The 21,141-nt window shown below is 38.1% G+C and overlaps 3 protein-coding genes across 3 annotated transcripts; 2 read left to right on the top strand and 1 right to left on the bottom strand.

The window, feature by feature from the left end:
- Positions 1-3,174: 3,174 nt before the first annotated feature.
- On the top strand, positions 3,175-4,585 carry LOC101307807 (uncharacterized protein At2g39795, mitochondrial-like). The gene is made up of 3 exons (XM_004302655.1): positions 3,175-3,448; positions 3,665-4,005; positions 4,111-4,585. Exons 1-3 carry the CDS (start codon positions 3,185-3,187, stop codon positions 4,268-4,270), a joined length of 765 nt encoding a protein of 254 aa, XP_004302703.1. The 5' UTR covers positions 3,175-3,184; the 3' UTR covers positions 4,271-4,585.
- A 767-nt stretch (positions 4,586-5,352) lies between these two features.
- On the top strand, positions 5,353-6,962 carry LOC101308011 (aldo-keto reductase family 4 member C9-like). Its single transcript, XM_004305136.1, has 7 exons — positions 5,353-5,484; positions 5,588-5,638; positions 5,759-5,835; positions 5,978-6,065; positions 6,151-6,426; positions 6,507-6,752; positions 6,876-6,962. Exons 1-7 carry the CDS (start codon positions 5,353-5,355, stop codon positions 6,960-6,962), a joined length of 957 nt encoding a protein of 318 aa, XP_004305184.1.
- A 1,887-nt stretch (positions 6,963-8,849) lies between these two features.
- Positions 8,850-15,501, bottom strand: LOC101307714 (delta-1-pyrroline-5-carboxylate synthase-like). The gene is made up of 20 exons (XM_004305135.1): positions 15,436-15,501; positions 14,702-14,773; positions 14,452-14,555; positions 14,222-14,324; positions 13,924-14,085; positions 13,239-13,516; positions 12,801-12,951; positions 12,426-12,590; positions 12,242-12,319; positions 11,921-12,010; positions 11,410-11,496; positions 11,194-11,280; positions 11,024-11,120; positions 10,819-10,922; positions 10,615-10,690; positions 9,770-9,920; positions 9,534-9,602; positions 9,331-9,397; positions 9,173-9,243; positions 8,850-8,931 (listed from the first exon to the last, which is right to left on the bottom strand). The coding sequence occupies exons 1-20, from the start codon at positions 15,493-15,495 to the stop codon at positions 8,850-8,852; spliced, it is 2,154 nt and encodes a 717-aa protein (XP_004305183.1). The 5' UTR covers positions 15,496-15,501.
- Between the last annotated feature and the right edge of the window lie 5,640 nt (positions 15,502-21,141).

Genomic DNA, 21,141 nt, shown 5'->3' with positions numbered 1-21,141 from the left:
AGGCTGGTGTGTTGTACTCTTTTTCTCCTACGATCAAGGTTCAGTTTTTCTCCCACAGGGTTTTTGTGACTTGACGAGGTTTTTGACGAGGCAACAGATTAGCACCATTGGCATATCAATGCGCGGCACAAGGGGGAGTGTTATAGGATATTTCATATCTTACTAGATATTCTTTATGTGTGCCTTTGCCTAATGCCAATAGGATATGTAGTTAGACTAGATCTATGTATTCATATCCTTACCATACTGGTAATGTGTAATTCCCTATATAAAGGGCTCCTATCAATGAATGAGATACACATCTTTCACGATTCTCTATTCTCAATTTACTTTCACTTCATCATTCTTATTGTTGTTGTATGACGTTATCGGTTATATCCTACTGAGTTTTTTTTTTTTTCCTACTTCAATGTCGGGTCTCTTTTCTTGAAAATTATACAGCGCATCCGGGTGCGCTGAATACGCTCTCCTCTTTTCTAAAGCCCAAATTTCTGTGTCCCAAGCCATTCCGTAATCCCATGCAAAGCTTAAAACCCTATATATGAAGCCGTACGTCTCTGTTAAATAGAGATAACCCTAACACGTTTTCAGCTCAAACCTGAAGATGGCTCTGTTGTCGTCCTTGTTTCGCAAGCCTTCAACAGTAGCTTCCCTCGCCGTCCGCACCCTCGGACCTGCAAGGTCCTTTGACCGCGGATTCTCTTTCAACAGCTTCCATTGCTTTTTTGCCGAAGAAAAAAAACCTTCTCCAGCACCGGAACCACCGGAATACCTGAAAGGAGGTGCGTCGTGGACTGTCACCTATCCTGATTCCACAGGATATGTGTACGATTTTAAAAAAGGAAAATATCGCGTACTTCCAGCATTTGTTGTTTTTTTTTGTTCTTCTATACTGCAAAGTAGGGAGGTCGATCAGTGTTGAGGATCGAGTTTTGACTTTGTTTAATTTCACACTGCACAGAAAGTAAAGGCTTCAGACGTAAAGTTTTATTTGGATGAGGCATTCGATTTTAAAGGAGAAGGCCAAAAATCTACAAACTGTCGACTCAGAAAAAACAATGATGATAAGGATACTGATACTGATGATACTGATGCTACTGATGATACTGACGACGATTGTGTTGAAGATGAAGACGAAGACTGTGGCATTCCAAAAGCCACCAAAATCAACGGAGAGTACGTAAAGATTACTTAGTTGTGATGCTAGCTTTTAGTCTTGTTCATGTTTATCATGTGACCTTATTATTTGTTTTCAGGTACTTTGTTAGCCCAGATCTAGAGGAGATGTTCCAATATCTTGAGTAGCGAGGGGTCACGCCCGACACGATGGTGAAATTATGGAATTCATGGAAGTCTAACTTGAAGGAGAAGAAGAACTTCAACAAAAAGAAGAACATGAAGAAGAAGAAGAAATCATATACTCCCTGATGGCTATATGAAGGTACTCACGGATTGTGTGGAACAAAGCAATTGATTTGTGGAGAATACCACTAATAAGTTGCTTCCCGCAGTATTTTCTGGACAGAAATTGTGTTTATAACCCACCTTGTTTTTTACATTTGATTTTGAATATTTTACCACAATCACATTCTACCAAGTTTTTTGTTTTTTTTTATATTGCATCCCGAATTTGTTGAAGTTTAAAAACAAGCTTGATAATCATATGAATGTTATCAAAAAAATTTGTGGGTTCAATTGAACATTTAATTGACAACATGCAACTTATTAAGACATTTTGTCATTTTTTTAGAGGACTAGTGTAGCAACCCTCACGCCTCGATTATAGAAACAAGAGAATATATGGGGGACGTGGTGCCTTAACCCCAAATTACAGGGATCCCAACAAAAGTAATGTATTCTAAAACATATCTAATAGCAGTGGTTTCACCAAAGGCAACTGCATGTGTTTTACAATGGTGATATACGGCAAAAGTTAAACTCACGAAGAACATTAGTATACAAATACAAGTAGTCTTTTCACTATGTTGCACGTATACACCGACAATGCCCTGTTTCATTCTGGCACGAAGAAGTGACAACCATCTAGTAAACAATTGCCACTGCATAAGACCAGCCAAGGCACTAAGAGAGTGCAAACCGGGACACAACCTATAGATTCCTATTGTAATTCGATATGGTCTTATTGGAAATAAAAACCTACATGAAACAACTACAAAAAAATCTATAAAATATAGAAACCTACTTGAATCAGTCTAACAGTAAAAGCCCATGACCCGGATGACCCAACTCGTAATCCAGACATTTCAATCGCCTCCACCGTCTGCTTTCCACCGTCGACGCATGCCAACGCATCAGCACAGACAAGAATGACCGCCAAATGAAGCAAGGAAGTCCAACAATAAAGATCTGATCGCTCGGCAGCCACGGGTGGAAAGACCGGCAATGATGGCGAGAACCGCCCTGCTCCGCTGCAAGGACTCCGCGCACAATGATGGCACAACGGTTGTAAGTGTCTCCACCATGGCATCATCTTATTCCCCCTAAGGTCGTCTACTGTGGACAGACAACAGAAAGATATTAAAAATAAGTTGCAGCCTCATATAAGGAAATGGCCAAAGATCTACCTGTCCGAAGATGATAGGCGAGGAAGCTCGCCGCCAAAAACATTACTTGATGAAGAACGACAACCGCAAGAGTTTCTAACCGCCGTAGAGCAAACATTGGAAAAATCGCACTTATTAAGACATTTTGTCATCAGATTCATTTAGATGTTTCAAACGACACACCATAATATAAGAGGTATCATAGACCCCAGCGAGAGAGACACATATGCGATATGCCTACCATAGAGGCACATAGGACCACCAAATAAGACAAGAAGTCCTAATAAATGAGAATTAAAGCCTTGAGCCCCATGTTTTTTATCGAGCTTAAGTGTGATTACTGATAGACATTTACCCTACTCTGAAATTTTACATTTTTCTCATATTTTACACTGTAAGTACCATTGTGATTTGTAACTCTCCTTACGTGGATTTCCCCCTAATGAATGAGTTTCAATTTCTGTATTTCAACTTTTCAACTTCTAATTTATGTTGGGCTCATTTGTAACCCACCTTGTCATGCCGGGAAACTGTAAAACCATAACAGGCCCAATAACGCTGACCTCGAAACCTCTAAAACCCCAACCAGAGCTCAAAAGTCATCTCCTCTTAAAACCCTAATGGCTTTCTTCTCGTCGATGCTTCGCAACCCATCCCGCTCCTTATTCTCCCTCGCCCTCCGCACCGTCGGATCTGCAAGAACCTTCCACAGCCGCACCTCCACCGTCCCCAACTTCGGCACTGAGAATGTCACCCGACAATGCTCTGTTCCATTTCTGCGTCTCTCCACCGCCACCGCCGTGAAACCCGCCGCCGACGACACTCTGGTCGGAGTTCTCGAGTCTGAGATCAGGGTCGCTGAAGAAGACATACAAGATCATCAGGTCAGTACCTAATTTCAGTTTTTCCGAATTTCATTTCCGGTGTAAATTAGCCAGCTTTGTTATGATTTAGTGGGTTTTCAATGCATTAAGGTTTGAATAATCAGTAATTGAGTAATGGGTTTTCTGTTCTTTGCTATAAAGTTGGTATCTTTTACATTATGAAATGGATTTTCTGTGTGATTGAGTAATGGGTTTGTGTAACGTGACACATACTAGGTAGGTGAGGTTGCAGATGAGTTTCCTTTTGAAATAGTAGACAATGCTGGAGAGCAAACCATAATGCTCCGAAGAGAATTTGATGGAGAAATCATTAAAGTGGCGGTTGACGTTCCTAATGTTTCTCCCACCGAGGACAATGATGATGAGGAGGAGGAGGAGGAGGAGGATGAGGACACTGGGATTCCGATGGTTGTGAGTGTTTCGAAAGGAAATGGGAAGGAGCTGGAGTTTGGGCTCACTGCCTTTACTGATGAGATTTGCATTGATAGCTTGTTGATCAGGCAGCCAGAGGATTCAGAAGGTTCGAAGCGGATTGCATATGAAGGGCCTAATTTTAGGTAAGCTTGTCATGGAAGTGTTGGGTTTTTTCCGTTCTGTTATGAATGGTTTTATTCAGTTAGTTCATGGTCTGATACAAAGTGTTTTTTTGTTTTCTTCATCAGTGACTTGGATAAGAGCTTTCAGAAGGCCTTCCAGAAATATCTGGAGATTCGAGGGATTAAGTCGAGCATAACCAAGTTCCTGCAGGAGTATATGAAGAACAAAGACTACAGAGAGTACTTGCTGTGGTTAAAGAACCTAAAGGGTTTTATTGAAGAGTGATTGTTGCTTTCACGTGTCGGATAGAGAGATAGTAGGATTGCAAAGCAGTTCGGAAGGACCAAGATAGGAATAGTAGATTGAAACCAGTGAACCAGTGTTGAGATATTTTATTTTATATCATGTGAGTCCCTTGGGAAGCCTTAACTACTTTTAAAGCAGGGCACTTATTGTTTACTTCAAAATGGTTTCAATGGATGGTGCTTTTAAGAATTTCAAATAATAAGTAGTTTTCCCTTATGAGTTTGATAAGAAAGTTTCCTGGCTTCATCGAGAGGAGCAACTACAGATCAATTTTAAGGTCTGGTGTGAGTTTGGGCAGTTGCTTGTTAGAATTCAATCCAGTTATGCTGTATATGTTGGCCATAGAAATATATACAAAAGAATGAGCCGCATCAGTGCAATCAAGAATGAGCTGCATCAATGCCATCAATTGTCGGCCAATTTTATCTTATTGTACTTGTAAGCAGGACTTGAAATAGTTAAAATCTTCTTGCATATTCATGGCCTACTATATGTAAAATGTCTCCCTCTTCAAGTTTTACAGTAATAACCAGTATGACCAATTGGCATTCTGTTCGCACCATGTGGTCTTTATGCATTTCGCATACTTATACAACATGCATTTCTTGTAATTTTGGTTTTTATATCTCTTTTATTTTTCCTCACTTTTTGTAATTTGTATTTCATTTTTTTTCCTTTTAATTCATAGTTATTGTTATTTTGTGGTTTAGGAGTAGTAAAAGATCCATCTTTTCTTCCGTAAAAGACTGTCTAAACAAGTAAAAAGTTCACCATGTTCATGCCTCATCATCGAACTCCGAGAAAATTTTGGAGATGAGAAAACTAGCAAGCTGGTTTGTGTTTAGGCCAGATTACATTGGTGATTGCCTCTTAACAATACGTATCCTGCATTGTCTTCCAACAATTGATCCAAATAAGTAAACCACATCTTCCTCCCATCAACTTTTGTTTGAGAATTCTTTTTATCTGTGATCGCCTTATGTGTTACTCTCACTTTTCAAATCAAATAAGCTGAACTTATGCTTGATCCTGGTTCTATGCACCTTTTCAGTACGTAAAACATGAGTAACAATAAAGATTCTGAGAATCTTCATTTTGATCTGAACACTGGAGCTAAGATTCCATCGGTTGGCCTTGGAACATGGCATGCTGAACCAGGTGTGGTCGGGCAAGCTGTCATTGCCGCAGTGAAGGTACATTCTTGATACAGGTTCCTTGAAGTAGAAGCTTACATGGTTAGGTTTAGGGTGTGTTTTAGGGAAATATTTATGCTGGAGACTTTTCCTGGTTATGCAGAATGGCTACAGGCATATTGACTGTGCATCAGTTTATGGTAATGAAAAAGAGGTAATACTTCATCAATTTGTAACACTTCGTGACATTTTCTTCCTTTGTATGCCCATTGTGCTGGTTTTTCATGTGTTTGTGCACGAGCACTTGTGCTATTGAACTATTGATACCGAGCAGATAGGGGTCGCTCTGAAGGAACTATTTTCTACTGGTGTAGTGCATCGCAGTGAAATCTTTATAACATCTAAGCTATGGTATGTGGTCATCTGCTGCTGAATAACTAGCATACATGCTCTTGATTATATTGTTTGTAACTTCTTGAGCAATTATATAAAGCTTTAACAATATCCAATGGAAGCTTATATTGCTTCTTTCAACTCTTTTTGACTACTATAGGTGCAGTGACCATGCACCAGAAGATGTCTCTACAGCACTAAGCAAGTCTTTAGAAGACCTACAGCTTGACTATATCGATCTATACCTTGTAAGTATCTAGAACTTTAAACGGGAACTTATGATCTTGTGATAATGACGAATGCAGAATCATTTTATGGAAATACCTTTAACAGATTCACTGGCCGATTCGTACAAAGCCTGGCTCAAAGGGTTTGACTCCGGAAGTCATGGCTCCATTGTGTCTTCCAGAGACATGGAATGCAATGGAAGGCCTGTACGCATCCGGTCAGGCACGTGCAATTGGTGTGAGCAACTTCTCCACAAAGAAGCTGCAAGACCTCCTTAGTTATGCAAAAGTTCCACCTGCAGTAGATCAAGTTGAGTGTCATCCTGTCTGGCAACAACATTCTCTCCACAATTTGTGCAAATCAACTGGCATTCATTTATCAGTAAGATTTTCGACACATGTTGTGTTACCAAACTGTTAAACTAGGCCATTAGTCATCAGTCTCCGATATTTTCCTTTCAGGCATATTCTCCTCTCGGTTCTCCAGGGACTTGGGTGAAGGGGGAAATATTGAAGGAACCACTATTGGTGGAAATTGCTGAAAAACTTCAGAAATCACCAGCACAAGTAGCACTTCGTTGGGGAATTCAGAGTGGACATAGTGTTCTTCCAAAAAGCGTAAACGAATCAAGGATCAAGGAAAATCAAAGTTTATTTGACTGGTGCATACCTCCAGAGCTTTTCTCAAAATTCTCAGAAATTCACCAGGTATATACGCCTTTATATACATAATACATGTAGCATTCATCAACACTGGTGGTGTACATATTTTTTATCATACATAGAACTTGTCTACTAACTACTAACATATCTGGCTTTTGCATAATGCAGCAAAGGCTCCTCCATGCTGATTTTGCAATCCATGAGAGCTGTGGTCCGTATAAAAGCCTTGACGAACTGTGGGATGGTGAAATTTGAGACCGATGATTAACAAACGAAGCCTCTTCAATTCATCCAGAGAACTTTCTCTACCCCATTTTACATGGAAGAAATTGTACCCCAGTATCAAATTTGTAATGGTTTCACTAGAGCAATCGCAACTCCGACTTTAACTTTGTTGAAAAGAGACTTTATTTTTGCCAATGAATGTGTCGTCAATCATATAGGACACAGATCTTTTTTGACAGTGTTAAGGTATCCCACAGGCTTCTTAAGCTCATAAATGAATCTCTCCGTATTTGAAACGTTCCAACTATGCATTGTAGCAATGTCTAGCCACTTCGAAAACTTTGTGAGTCGAAGCTGTGTTTGGAGTTCCCCACCTGCCTCTTGAGTCTTGACCATTATGCCACTTGCCACTTGTCGGAGTGTACTATAAGCAAAGGTTCCTCCACGGTGATTTTGCAATCTCTGTAGTCCTTTTAAAAGCCTTCCAAAATTGTGGGATGGGGAAATGTGAATTGATGATCAACACCCTTCTTTCACCCTTCTTTTCTCTTGTATCTACCACATTTTAGATGGAGTAAATGGAAATTTCTGGAATTTTTAAGCCATGTGTCAATTTTCTTATACTATGATCATTCTGTATAATAGCAATTTGTGTAATTTTAAAGCCAGGTATCAATTTGTAATTCAAAATTGAGCAACCTTAAGTCCAGTTACTCATGCATATTCTGTCTCTACTACATTTGTAATGAGAGAGGGAAAGCGCTCACATATAGCATTGCAATTAGCAAATTTGAAATTGGAGAAACCTAACTGCAAACCTCAAACTCTACTTTGACCCTATTCAACATAAGCCTTTTAATAAGGTTACAAACACGCATTCTATCAAAAAAAAAAAAGAAGGTTACAAACATACAACTTCGGCATTTATAAATGAAATTCGAGAAGAAATGGCAATCTAGCATGTTTCCATGCCACTTCATCCTATTTAGTACAGAGAAGTTTAGAATTGATGACCAATCATAAATTTGGCAGTAAATTAAATTGACACCTCTCGTTGACACTACAAGTCATACAAGTAAATATTGATCGAGTTGTAAGGTGATCTGCTGCAGTTTGTGCATTGTATATTTTTGTCTGTAATCAACTTGATGTTTGGACATCACTTTCCATAGAGGATGACTTGCCTACACTAGGAACTCTGGTCGCATAAGGTTCACAACTGATTTAAGTTCGTCAATTTCTACTCCAAATAGGCAAATAATTTTGTTACTGGTAAGTGGTAGCACACAATTAACACGTAGAACACCATGATGCTTTATTACTTCACCACTTTTCTTAATACTTCTGTTTGCATTTCATTGCTCATATCATAATCAATAGATAATGTTCTTTAAATTCTTGTTTTTTTTTTCTTTAAATTTTTGTTTGAGTAGTGCTAAAATAATGAGGCTTTGGTTCAGGACTCTTTGGCGACCTTCTGGTCATTTTGGAACCCTGTGGATCATGGTTGGCCTCATATTGTTGAAGAAGCAAAATCATGCTCCTCGATCCATGGCGTGGCATATGGTGGCCAAAGCAATGCTCACCTTAGGAAATATGCCTACCCAACAGAGTAGGTTTTGGTACGAGAGAAATTGGCAAAAGAGAACCTCATGAGCATGGCCAACACCTATGATAAACTCGTTCATCAGTAGGAGGATTACAAGCATATTCTCACCGGAAAAAAAAGGTGATTATATGAGGCCCCTTATATTATCCAGGAAATCAAAATCTGGCAAAGGGATAAGACTGAATTTATCTGAAAAAAATGGTATCTGGAGAGCAACGATACATAGTACTACTACTACACTAAAAGAAATAACAGACTGCAGCTACGCATGAGGTCGACGAGGTTAACACTTGGAATGCAACTGTGTTCTAAAAAGCTTTAAGTAAATTCTTGTGAGTGTACTCGACCCCTTTATCGCCATCCACGATCTGCCCTTTCCCCCTCAGAGTCCTGCATTTTGTTACAAAAAGGACACATGATCGTGCAACCATCTTTATCCTGCTCTAAGCGCCCAAGAATTCATAGCACCAAAGAGTTTGTCATATAATAGTAATCATCTGTTGCCAACTACATTCTAGGCAAACTAATCGCCATAAACAAATAGAGATGGGCAAATCTATATGAGTTTATCAGTATATAAAAAGTATTGAGCATATAAACCAGAAGATAAGGAAGAATTCCAATTTCATACCATCTTGATGTTAGCAGTCCTTCAACTCCTACAGGACCTCGAGCATGAATCCTGCTTGTACTTATCCCAACCTGTTCAGACAATACTCGAATCAAGGATGAGGGGGAAAAAGGAAAAAAGTTGATACTCAAAACCAGGTCTGCACGCAGATTACTTACCTCTGCACCAAGACCAAAGCGAGCTCCATCACAGAATCGTGTACTTGCATTATGAAATACTGCAGCGCTGTTGATGCAAAAAGTAATACCCATCAAGATTTGGAACTTGATAATATGATTCAACAAATCATTATGACATGTTCCACTTTGTCTCATACTTCAACTGTATGATGGATTTATATATATGCATGAACCCTGCTTACCTGTCAACTTGGCTTAAGAAATATTCAGCAACTTCATGATCTTCTGCAACAATGCATTCAGTGTGACCACTGCAAAAGAGATAATGGGGAAAGAGAGGAGGTGAAAAAGTTAGAATAATGAAATAACAGAAATTTTTTAATCTGTACAGAAATTAAAAGGGGGAAATAACAGAAATTTTTTAATCTGTACAGAAATTAAAAGGGGGATAGAGATGAAATATGAGAAACGGATTGACCTTCCATGCATATGAATGTGATCAACTGCAGCATAGACATCATCAACAATTTCAACTGTGCAAGCCATTGAACTGTACTCATGATGCAATGTGCTTGTCTCTGAAAGATTTAACAACACTGCTCCGTTCGGTCCACCAAATAAAGTAACACCTGCAACCAAGAGAGTGGGTGCCATTAAGTGCTATTTTTTCAAGTTCACTAGTATCAGGAAGAGAATAAGTAAAAGTGCAAGCAAAATTGTACGCATTGGAATAGAAACAAAGTCAATAAGTCAACATCTACAAGTTAAATATCAGCTCACGAACAAATTCATCACATTGAAATTTCATTCTTAATGACTGGCTAGAAATCTGATTATAGTCAGTCACAACCTCAACATTCATGTCAAACTTTAAACCAGTTCTTTTTCTTCTTTCACCAGATCAAGCCCAGATTTTGGCCTTCCTCTTCTCGGCTAGAGCAGAGGATCACATCAGTGTCAAAATCTACCAGCTACAATACCCCAACATTTGCCACGTTTCAACTTGGGCGTAAAAGTCCTCGATCTACTAATCACAATGTGGTTCAGCTAAACTTCTTCCAGTACATCTCCTATGTAATTAATGTCCATACATTCCTGCTTGTCAAATTTTAGGTGAAGGTTTGATAACTAAAAGGGAAGGTAATACAACTCATGCCACCAAGGTTGGGCATCTTATATCCTAGTTTGTTCTTACTGGTTATACGCCAACAAAATCTATTTTGTGAATATGAAATATGGGAAGTAGAAGTGACATGTCAGTTGTCAGAGACATCATATAATTGGTACAACATGTTGGAATATAATCCATACATGGTGTCATACCTGACTCTTTGAGTTGTGTGATTATCTCATTAAGCTGACCATTGTTAAACAAATCCTGGTGTACAAGAAGTGTTTCCTACAAACAAAGAAATACAGAGAAAAAGTATAATATCAAGACGTGTGGCACATGGAATGTCAAATTCATATGCATTGACAGGTTAGATTCATAAACTATGATCATGTTGTAGTTGGAAATGGAGATACCATTGCATTACAGGCAGCAGGATAATCTGCCTTTGCGTCATGAACAATGCGCTTTGCCATGTCCAAATCAGCTGACTTATCAATATAAACATGGCAGATCCCATCTGCATGAAATGAAAATAGAATAACAGAACAGTATCGTGTTGAAACTCTAGCTAATTTTTTATAATAGGTGTACGAATAATGGCTATCCTATTCATCTTACCAGCATGACCAAGAACAGGTATCTTTGTCGACTCCTTGATTTGAGAAACGAGTTTGTTACTGCCTCTAGGGATGACAAGATCTATCACATCGTCGAGCTATAACACAATGAATATATTAGATTTAATCATATAAGAAAAAGGCACCAAAAATTGACATATTCAAACTAACCCTCAGCAGATCAGGAATTTCATCTCTTGAAGTTACAAGTCCAATAAGATCGCCACCAACAGTATCTGGGATTGCTTTGGTGATGACCTGCAATGAGAAAAATGTTAAACTACCAAAAAGCATCTAAATTCAGGATACTTAGCAGAGAAAACAGTGACAGAACATTTAAAAGTCTGCTGATGTCCTAATAGAGTGCCAGACTCTAGATTCTCAAACCTTGTGCAAGATAGCATTTGACCTCTTGGCTTCTTTCCCACCTTTAAGCAGAAGACCATTCCGACTTTGAATTGCTAATGAAGCAATCTGTTTAATCATATGAGAAGGTAATGGTCATTAAATCGAAAATACTACATGAACAGAGCAAAACAAATTCAAGCACAAGTTTGTAGGGTTGTACAGCCTCATCTGAAAAAGAAACGAAGCTGCAAGAACAAGAGTGTGCCAAAAACGAAATGCACAAGTTTGTATGGAAGGTTCATGGTTCAGTTAAAGGATCAGGGAAAGTGTGTCACTTTGTCACTCAATTCACTTATCATTAAGGAGTAGACGCCCTGCCTGCAGTACTTTACTATTATTGCTAACCAATAAGGTTGGAAGTGACTACAAACAGTACATTTCTGACTAAAGATAGTCCATTGGAAATGTACTGATTACTAATAAGTTTTCCACCTGTGCATAGATGTTTTAAGATGCAGGAATTTACAATATAATGGAACTTTATGTCTACCTGAACAAGGGCATCAGGTCGGGACTCAAAAACAACCAAAAGAACACCCAAGGGGCAAGTCACTTTCTCTAAGATGAGTCCGTCTGCAACCTGCATGCAAGAGAAAAGGGAGAAGTGTATCTTAAAGTAATAGCTTTAACTTCCATGTAGTTTGAACAATATAGATTCTTTTTAATCAGATATGAGCAGGACCACAAGATGCTTTACATGTGTAAAATAAGAACTTCTATACCTATCTTCTAGGTGTATAAAATTCTAAAATCAGTATCACAATGTGTTCATTAATTTCTGAGTCATAAGAACTAGTAAAGGTATCCTGACCTCTGTTTTCTGCAAGACTCGGCCAATGGGCTCGTCCATGTCCGCAAGGTGACGCATGGATTTTGCAAGTGAAGAAATCTGTAGATATTAAAAATAATATGTTAATCCACAACCAATTGATATGGAATATATGGAATTAAGAGATCAAACAGTACTTCAACTAAGAGAGCAGTAAGATACATGCCTTCCCAGGCTTTATGCCCAATCGAGATATTAGCGCCCTATCATATCCAGCTTCCTGTGCAGCTGTGATATCAGCTTCATTTTCAGCTAAAATTTCACTTTCATTTGCCTCCAAGGCATCAGCTACATCAACCAGTATTTTCCTCCTGTCCTCAGAGCTTAGAGCCTGCAATAAAAATAATTTGCATCACTTGCTGAATTACTCCATGAATTCTTTACTTTGTACCTAAGTAAAGAAATAATCAAGAGGGGGTTCAAAAGCCAGGAGCTCGCCTGGATGAAAAGTTATTCTACATGAGAAACCACTAACAATATCAAGCTTCACAATTAAGAACAAAACCCAAAAAAATTAAAACAAACGATTAGAGTCAAGTACCCGAAGCTTTCTAGAAGATTCACGTGCTGAAACAGCCATGTCACGTGCACCTTCTTCTTTAACCAGAGTCCACAAATGTGCATCTTGATGAAAGACAGTACCAATTCTTTCTCCTTGAAGCACTTTGATAATGTTATCATTAGCATAGCCACTGTTTTAAAAAAACAGGGATGTTAAAGGAAAATTACATTGAAGTAAAGAAAAAATTGTTGCTAGAGAAACCCAGAAACAGTTGATATATAATCTTTCTTTGAAGATAAACAGTTCATTCTTTTAACTTCACTTTACTACATGATTTTCAAGTAAAAATTTATTTGTATATGTGTATGATGTGGGTGAGAAACTGGAGAGTTCAATAAAATATGATAATTCAAGGTTGTGCAGCAGATGAATATATTAAAAGAGATATATCCTATATAACCATAAGCTAGAATTCACCTAGTGATAACAACAGGGATTCCACCATAAGCAGCACACACAGCAGCATTGACTTTAGCGGTCATACCCCCTCTGCCCACCCTTGACTTGTCTCCAAATGTTATTTCTCCATGATGTTTTTCTTTAACGTATGTGCGAATTAACCTTGACTTTGGGTCAGAGGGAGGACCGTCATAGAGGCCCTCTACATCACTTAGCAACACAAGAAGATCAGCCTTCAGTTCCAGGGCCAATAGACCAGCCAAACTATCATTGTCCCAAAATATACCAGAAGAATCCTGCAAGAAAACTTCCACTTAGAAGCAATCCTTATTGCCAATAAAGAATAGTTAAGAGCATGTATGAAAACATTTTATTTTCTGATTTTCGTTAAAGAGATAGATGGAAACTGAGAGGAGAAAGTATATGGGAATGACAACCACAATGGAAATTATGATATTAGATCACTTCCAGGTCCAGAAGATGAGGTCACAAACAAATGGTAGATCACTTTCAGGTCCAGAAGATGAGGTCACAAACAAATGGGAGTGATGCATCTCTACCGCCATGCAGAGTGCTAACAGTGGTGCAATGTCATTGTAAAGGAATTTTCGCAAGTTTTTGTTACAGAGTGCAAAAGGGTGCAAAATAGTTGCTTGTCTAAACAAATTCAACTGAAAGAGTACAGGAACAAGTAGTTGCATACCTCATAAGGGGCTTTCCTAGTACTAACTGCATCATTTTCGTTGAATATAGGAATAACCCTCAGTCTTAACAAGGACTTCACAGTGTCAGAGAGCTGCTTTCTGAAAGCTTCATCCCTGAAAACACTATCTGTCACGAGAAGCTGAGAAGAAGTCACATCAAGCTGCAGGTTAAGGAGTTCCATATTAGTACTTCCCACACAACAAAATTAGTTTACAGAGTAACTGCAAATCAATCGACACAAACTGAACATACTCATTGTCTTAATCTACACAAAATGGCAGAAGATTATGTTTCACCTGGGCGAACATGGCATCATAAAGAGCCATGAGACTACTCTGTCCAACAGCTGCACAAGCCTTTCCATCAAAATCATTTTGTGGGTTTTGGAGATCAGCAAAGCTACAAAACAAGTAAGACACTTGTTTCAGACGTAACATTCTTTTCAAGTCGCTCAATTTGATGCCAAAAACATTCAGAATCAAAACTAAACATTCTCCATCCTTCTGAAAGAAAATGATGTAAGAACCTGCTATTCGCCAGTCTCCTGTATCTCAGCCTTTGACGGCCAAGCCCAACAGCTCCTGAGGTCACCAAAATAACCTCATATCCCTGAGAATTTATATCTTTAAGCTGCAAGTATGACAATCAAAACATGTAATCATCAGTCACATTACAACTGTACATATAAGCCAATTCAATCATACTGAAACTTGCAGACACCATTTCTTATACTCTTCCTCTCACAATGAATGCATAAACAAGTTAAAATTACACGCCTGCTCACAGAGAGCGCCTAGTCTGCCCAATGCCAGTCTTCCATCACCACGAGTGACCACAGCAGTTCCAACCTGCAATATCATGAATCAATCTTCATCAGTAACTGGGTAAAAATCAATTTTCATCAGTAACTGGGTATACTCGGATAAAATTGCAAAAATTGGGTAAAAATTAATCTTTGCAAAATGTGTACCCCAACCCACAAACTTTCTGAAATGCTGTTTTTCCCAGAAAATCTGGGAATAAGCCAGAACCTATGGATCCAAAATATGACAGACAAAAAAAAAATCCAAAACTGCAAAACTGAGAGCCACCAAACAAAAAGCTCAAAACTTTCACCTCCTGACTAAACCTGTAATTGACGAAGGCATTTATTTACTGCGTATAATACTATTATATCACTCCCACAAGTCAGAAATTACTCTGCAGAAATTGGGGGAGCTCAACTTTTTTGTCCCTTCCTGTTTCTTATAAATCCAAAATCCTTTTTATAATTTCCGGCCAGGATTCTAACAAATTGCAACCAATCATGATATACAGATATAAACAAATCCTTATATAGGCAATAAATATATAAACTTATTCCCTGCACAATATAAATAATAACAATAAACAGAGTTCATCAGAAACCAAGAATCTACATGTCTATCACAAGACACAACCAAACATGACGAACGAACCCAGAAAACACAGAATGCAAATGTTAGGGACAATGAATACGATCGATGATAACCTTGACGATGACACGCTTAACATTCTTGACAAAAGCTCGCGTAGGATCAATAGCTTCCATGCTGACAAGTTTGGACTCAACCTGGTTTTGTATACGTAGTGAAAATAAATCCCAGATATATAGGGGAGAGAGATGTGTGAGAGAGAGCAATAAGAGAAAGCGAAACGAGTGAGGGGTATATAAATAGCTGAGAGGAAGGATCCAACCAATTAAGGACAATAAGGGTAATAAAACAAAACAAAAATAAACAAAAACAAAATTTCAAGAGTGAAACTAACTAGTCTGTTCCGGAGAAAAACGAGCACGAGAAGCCACGTCCTGTGTGGCAAAATCTTTTGTGCGATTCTGGTGGTGGGTACTGGGTGGTGCAATTTTTCTGTGGGAAACGACGGTGTGGATTTGATTAACGTGAACACTTGTTAAAACTGAGATCGCTGTTTACGTGAAAAGGGAGTGAAAGAGTTGAACAGCGAAACTGTGGACTGGATTTGTGAGACTGGTATGAGCTGCATCCAAGTGTAACTATGCAATTGATGGAAAGAACAAATGATTACAGGGAGAAATAGTATGTTCAAAGTTTATGGAAATCTTGATGGATATAACCTCCCTAAATTTCTCCCCATATAGAGTGCATTGAATCTAATTATTTCCAAGTTCATATTCCTTTTTAGGGATTTTTTTTCATTTGTTAAATCTAATCCAAATTCATGGCATCAAATATAAATATGATTTCTCCCAAGTAATATTCTGTGTATTTACCATAATCTAAATGTGTCATTACTAGGATTTTAATGGTTATTGTATCATGCAACACATATTTGAATTTAATATCTTTCATGCGTTCATTGTTCATCATAACATTATAGTAACAATCAATCCAATGTGGAATGATGTCGTGAAAAACAATGTTAGAAACGCGAATATACTTTTAACTTCTTTGGTTCATTATTTGTGTTAGAAACTTGGAATCATGTGAAAGGTACATTTAGATTTGGCATGTATGAAAATAATGTTACACGAAGTTCGACTACGAGTTACACCGAATGGACCTTTATTCATCCATGCTATGATAAAATCCAAACATTAAGCTCACAGGCCAAATATCATATGTTAAAAGTAAGAGTAGTGTTACGTTTTTATCAAAAATGAATACAAATGGCCACATCAACACTTCTGTGTTGATATTATTAGTAATATGGACTTTTTGATTAACTTAATAAACAAAATTAAAAATTGTTTAACAAATTATATTTCCGTTATTCTGTTATGTGTCTTGCCCTAATACACGTAAGATTGGTTAATCCGTTTCCTTATTAGAATAGACTACAGTATTGATAGATCTTTTAGATCATTTAGGAGATTATATGTAATGCATATAAATATGTTTTTTCATCAATGAATGAATAGACCGTTATTGTCGTTATATTCTCTCCTACAACACGTTATCAGCACGAGGTTAGAGCAAAGGTACATTGCGGACAATATGAAGCGCATGACTTCGGTATAATAGTCTAAGTGACTACAAATCTGTGTGAGGTTGTAGTTTGGACTGCATGGCTGGTACCCTTTGCCGCCCCCACGTGATGTAGGTTGCCCGCGTGCGTAAGGTGCGGCCCGATTGTTTTTCTTTTACCTTGAAACTTTTCCACCATTGACCTGATATGTTTCCAAGATTTTTTTGGTCCTACCTGGCCTCGTATTGTTGTTGAGAATAATCTCATTATGCCTCTCTTTTTTATGAAGTATATTCATGAGGTCACTGAGAGTCTTAACTCCTTCGTTTTCATACTCAAGGCGATATGATGAGCAAGTAAGCTCATGGAAGAGGGGAATGTGTTCAAGGTCTTCTCGATCATATCTTTCTCAGACTTCTCGACTCCACAAAAACGAAGCTCTGTCCTCTTTGGCAAAATCTAGCAAACAGATGGTTCCCATCTCGCAGTCAATTCTGGGAGTTGTGCGTCATGCACATTGTTGAAGCGTTGTTTTAGAACGTCCCATAAATCATTGGGATCTTCTTTTACTTCTTCATAATTAGGTGGATGTGACGCCTCAAAAACATGAGGGCTTGAGCTTTAGTCTCCAAACTGGGAGGAGGAAAATTGGGTGCACCAACAGTTGACCCCAACTTTCCTCCTCCCAGTTTGGAGACTAAAGCTCAAGCCTTCATGTTTTTGAGGCGTCACATCCATCCAATTTTGAAGAAGCAGTATTTCAAAAAAAAAAAAAANAAAAAAAGATCCCAAGGATTTATGGAACATTCTTAAACAACGCTTCAACAATGTGCATGACGCACAGCTCCCAGAATTGACTGCGAGATGGGAAACCATCCGTTTGCTGGATTTTGCCAAGTCGAGGACTATAACCAAGCTATGTTGGACCTCTAGGCAGAGCTTTGTTTTTGTGGAGTTGAGAAGTTCGAGAAAGATATGATTGAGAAGACCTTGAACACATTCCCCTCCTCCATGAGCTTACTTGCCCATCAATACCGCCTTGAGTATGAAAATGAAAGAGTTAAGACTTTCAATGACCTCATGAATATACTTCAGAAAAGAGAGGCATCATGATATTATTCTCAACAATAATGTGATGCCAGTTGGGACTAAGAAAACCCTGGAAACATATTAGGCCAGTGGTGGAAAAGTTTCAAGGCAAAAGAAAAATGATCAGACCGCACCTTATGCACGCGGGTAACCTACATCACGTGGGGGTGGCAAAGGGAACCAACCACGTGGTCCAAACCGTAGCCATGTCTTTCACTATGTGGAAGAAGATGAGAATAATATTCTCATAGTTACAAACTTTAAAAGCAAAAGGTACATTGCGAAAAATATGAAGCGCATGACTTCTCGGTATAATAGTCTAAGTGACTACAAATCCGTTTATTTTTCCAAATTTTGTGAAGGCATACACCTCACATATTTAACTAAAGTTACTAAGTTGTTATAATTTGAATTAAATTCATTGTCAAGACCTCGATGCGAGTGTTGGCATATATATTCAGATTTTGTTTTCCACATATGGTTCGATCTACATAAACTATATGTTAATGCAATATGTCGCATTACAATTACATGACACTACACCGGACCACCGGTTACTATACTTAAGGTGGCGTTTCTAAAGGCTAAGATATCTTGATGTGGCGAAATGCACATCATTTTTGGATCAAAAGAAGATTTGTCATGTCAAGTGTGGCACAATGCACATTTATACAATTTTTCTGCAAAGGCATTACAAACAAAAGTATTTTTGTACACTCTTTAGCGGATTCATACAATTGCAAAAATAAAATAAAATAATAATAATAATAATAATAATTGTGTTAATTACGCTAAATGTCATCTAAAATTAGATGTTGAAAAATCCTCCTCTTTCTCTACAAGATCCAACGCCGCCCTTATGTAGGGTTCACAACCTATGTTGCCGACTTTGGCATGTTCTAAGCCGCCCTTATATTGGGCTCACGACCTATTTTACCAAGTTTGACATGTTCTAAGCCTTGTTTTGTCCATCTTTATAATATTATACATCATGTAATGCTCTAATACCTTTTTTCAATCTCCATCGAAATTGTTTAACATATTTCGGTTTCTATGTCTTTACATAAGACTGTTATATCTACATTATTTTATATAAATTTGTCGTAGAGAGATTGAGTGTTTAGCTTATTACAAGGAATAGACAACTATTCATGGATTTAGTTCTTTATAAATCATTTGTGACTACGATAACTAGATCATCACAAATAATCAAAAAGCGGATTAATGCTCAAGTTTCAATGCCTAATGACGTTATGATTCAAGTCACACATGCTTTTATGCAAAAAGAATCGATTGAACCATGCTATGACTTAATGATATTCACGTCAACGTTTATCACCTAGAAACTCACTGTGAGAATTGATGAGAATTTCTTCTGTATCACTATAATGAATGCACAACATTCATGAGTCATTATGATTTGGTTAATTGAATCAGTTATCGTCACCAATGATAAGAATTGAGACATTGACTCATGTAAGCTTTAACATAAATCGTCCGGAACAATTTTGGACGTGTTTTGATGATTCATATACTCATACGAGCATCCTTTGTTTTGAGCAAAGAAGCCATTGGGATCAAAGATCATAAAAATACGACTTGGTGGAGCCATGAGCAATGCTCGCGGCCTATGGATGGCAATAAAGTCGTCCGCGCCATCCTCCTATACAATTAATGGAGGCACTACTCATGCTTTCACAAGCACATATGACACAAAATAACCCATATGATCTCTCCTTGGCCATGTTTATTACTCGTTTTGAAAAGCCTATTATTTAGTAACAATTAGAGCGATACTCTCCTATGCTAAATACATTTATATGTAGAGACTAGCATAAAGAAATACGAAGTCATTGTTCACTAAGTAAGACATAATATACAAGAATCATACAAAAGATGTTGGCCTAGATGACTTCTCATTGTTCACTTTGAGGCATACTGATGCTATGATGATGTTCACAATGGTTTAACTCAAGCTATAACAATTGAATGTTATGAGGAACCTTAACAATGATTGAAAAGTTCAAAAAACCTAAGATTTCCAATTTTCCAGCTTGCAGACCAATCATTGTGAGTACCGGTTCACCATATTTCAGACCGGTTCTTAAGGTTATTCTTGAGGCCACCGATTTCTAACATCCTAGCCTACATACGTACAATAAATTTGGTAGTATTTGGAGACCGGGAAGGTGAACCGCTCAAAAGAAGTGTTCACGGATGTCCGGCAACTCCGACGGCGGGTTCGGCACTTTTCCATCCAGTTCCGTTGTTGAGGCTAGCGGTTTTGCATTTCTAACTCGCATGTTTACCCACTTACATAGTTTGATAGTGTTTGGCTCTCTAGAATATAGTGAACTGTTAAAAGAAGCGTAAAACAAAGGTCCCGTTATTCCAGCGGCCAGTTCGACTAGTTTCTTTTTGGCCTGTTCCGACGGTGAGGCCGGTGGTTTTTGGACCCATAAGACTAATAGTTACGGGTTGTAACAGGGTCATAGTTTTTACTTATTTATCTTTGTCCACCATCATTCAAATCTTTGTGTTACAGTTGTAACTGTATGCATATTTGTTAAGGAATTGATTTAATGTTCTACAATCTATATCGTCCCATTCGTCCATATGTTGTATGTGCTAATTTGTGCTTCCTAACGAATTGAGTTAACGTTCTACAATCTATATTGTCCCATTCGTCCATATGTTGTATGTGCTAAATTGTGTTTCCACAAGCACACAATGATGTGTTATTTATGATGAATATTGTCTTTGAATAAGACATGAGCTTTCAACTATGGTCCGCTTATATAGAAACCTTGACAAACGATCTATTTTATGTCACTTTGATGAAGTCTTCCCGTCATTAGGGAAAGATAAGAACAAAAATGTGCAAGTATAATGACTTGAAATTGTCGGGTTTGTCCCTACTGTGTCTCATTAAGTTCCTCAAAGTGATGAGATCACATATACATGCTGCATGCTACAAACATGTCTGCAAGGATTGATGTCCGGATAAGTGGGCATATTGATGTCTGGATAAAAGACATGTTGATGTCCGGATAAGAGGACATGTCGTCACCCATAGAGGGTGGCATGGTGATGCCACAAAAGTGGTAGATGGTGTCACTAGGCCATGGCTCCCATGTTTAAGGGGAGGCTACTTGGTTCGATA

Source organism: Fragaria vesca, linkage group LG6 (genome assembly GCF_000184155.1).
Source record: "Fragaria vesca subsp. vesca linkage group LG6, FraVesHawaii_1.0, whole genome shotgun sequence".
Taxonomy (NCBI): Eukaryota; Viridiplantae; Streptophyta; class Magnoliopsida; order Rosales; family Rosaceae; genus Fragaria; species Fragaria vesca.
The sequence above is the reverse complement of the archived record's forward strand: the minus strand, read 5'-3'. Positions and strand labels throughout refer to the sequence as shown.

What these genes read in the sequence shown, in the direction of transcription:
- LOC101307807 (XM_004302655.1), top strand. Translation starts at nt 3,185, where the DNA reads ATGGCTTTCTTCTCGTCGATGCTTCGCAACCCATCCCGCTCCTTATTC. An exon ending in AAGACATACAAGATCATCAG is followed by an intron (nt 3,449 to 3,664) that starts GTCAGTACCTAA and finishes GACACATACTAG; the next exon opens with GTAGGTGAGGTTGCAGATGA. An exon ending in TATGAAGGGCCTAATTTTAG is followed by an intron (nt 4,006 to 4,110) that starts GTAAGCTTGTCA and finishes TTTCTTCATCAG; the next exon opens with TGACTTGGATAAGAGCTTTC.
- LOC101308011 (XM_004305136.1), top strand. Translation starts at nt 5,353, where the DNA reads ATGAGTAACAATAAAGATTCTGAGAATCTTCATTTTGATCTGAACACT. An exon ending in TTTATGGTAATGAAAAAGAG is followed by an intron (nt 5,639 to 5,758) that starts GTAATACTTCAT and finishes GATACCGAGCAG; the next exon opens with ATAGGGGTCGCTCTGAAGGA. An exon ending in ACTATATCGATCTATACCTT is followed by an intron (nt 6,066 to 6,150) that starts GTAAGTATCTAG and finishes TACCTTTAACAG; the next exon opens with ATTCACTGGCCGATTCGTAC.
- LOC101307714 (XM_004305135.1), bottom strand. Translation starts at nt 15,495, where the DNA reads ATGGAAGCTATTGATCCTACGCGAGCTTTTGTCAAGAATGTTAAGCGT. An exon ending in CAAATGCTATCTTGCACAAG is followed by an intron (nt 11,281 to 11,409) that starts GTTTGAGAATCT and finishes TTCTCATTGCAG; the next exon opens with GTCATCACCAAAGCAATCCC. An exon ending in TTCTTAAGCCAAGTTGACAG is followed by an intron (nt 9,398 to 9,533) that starts GTAAGCAGGGTT and finishes TTGCATCAACAG; the next exon opens with CGCTGCAGTATTTCATAATG.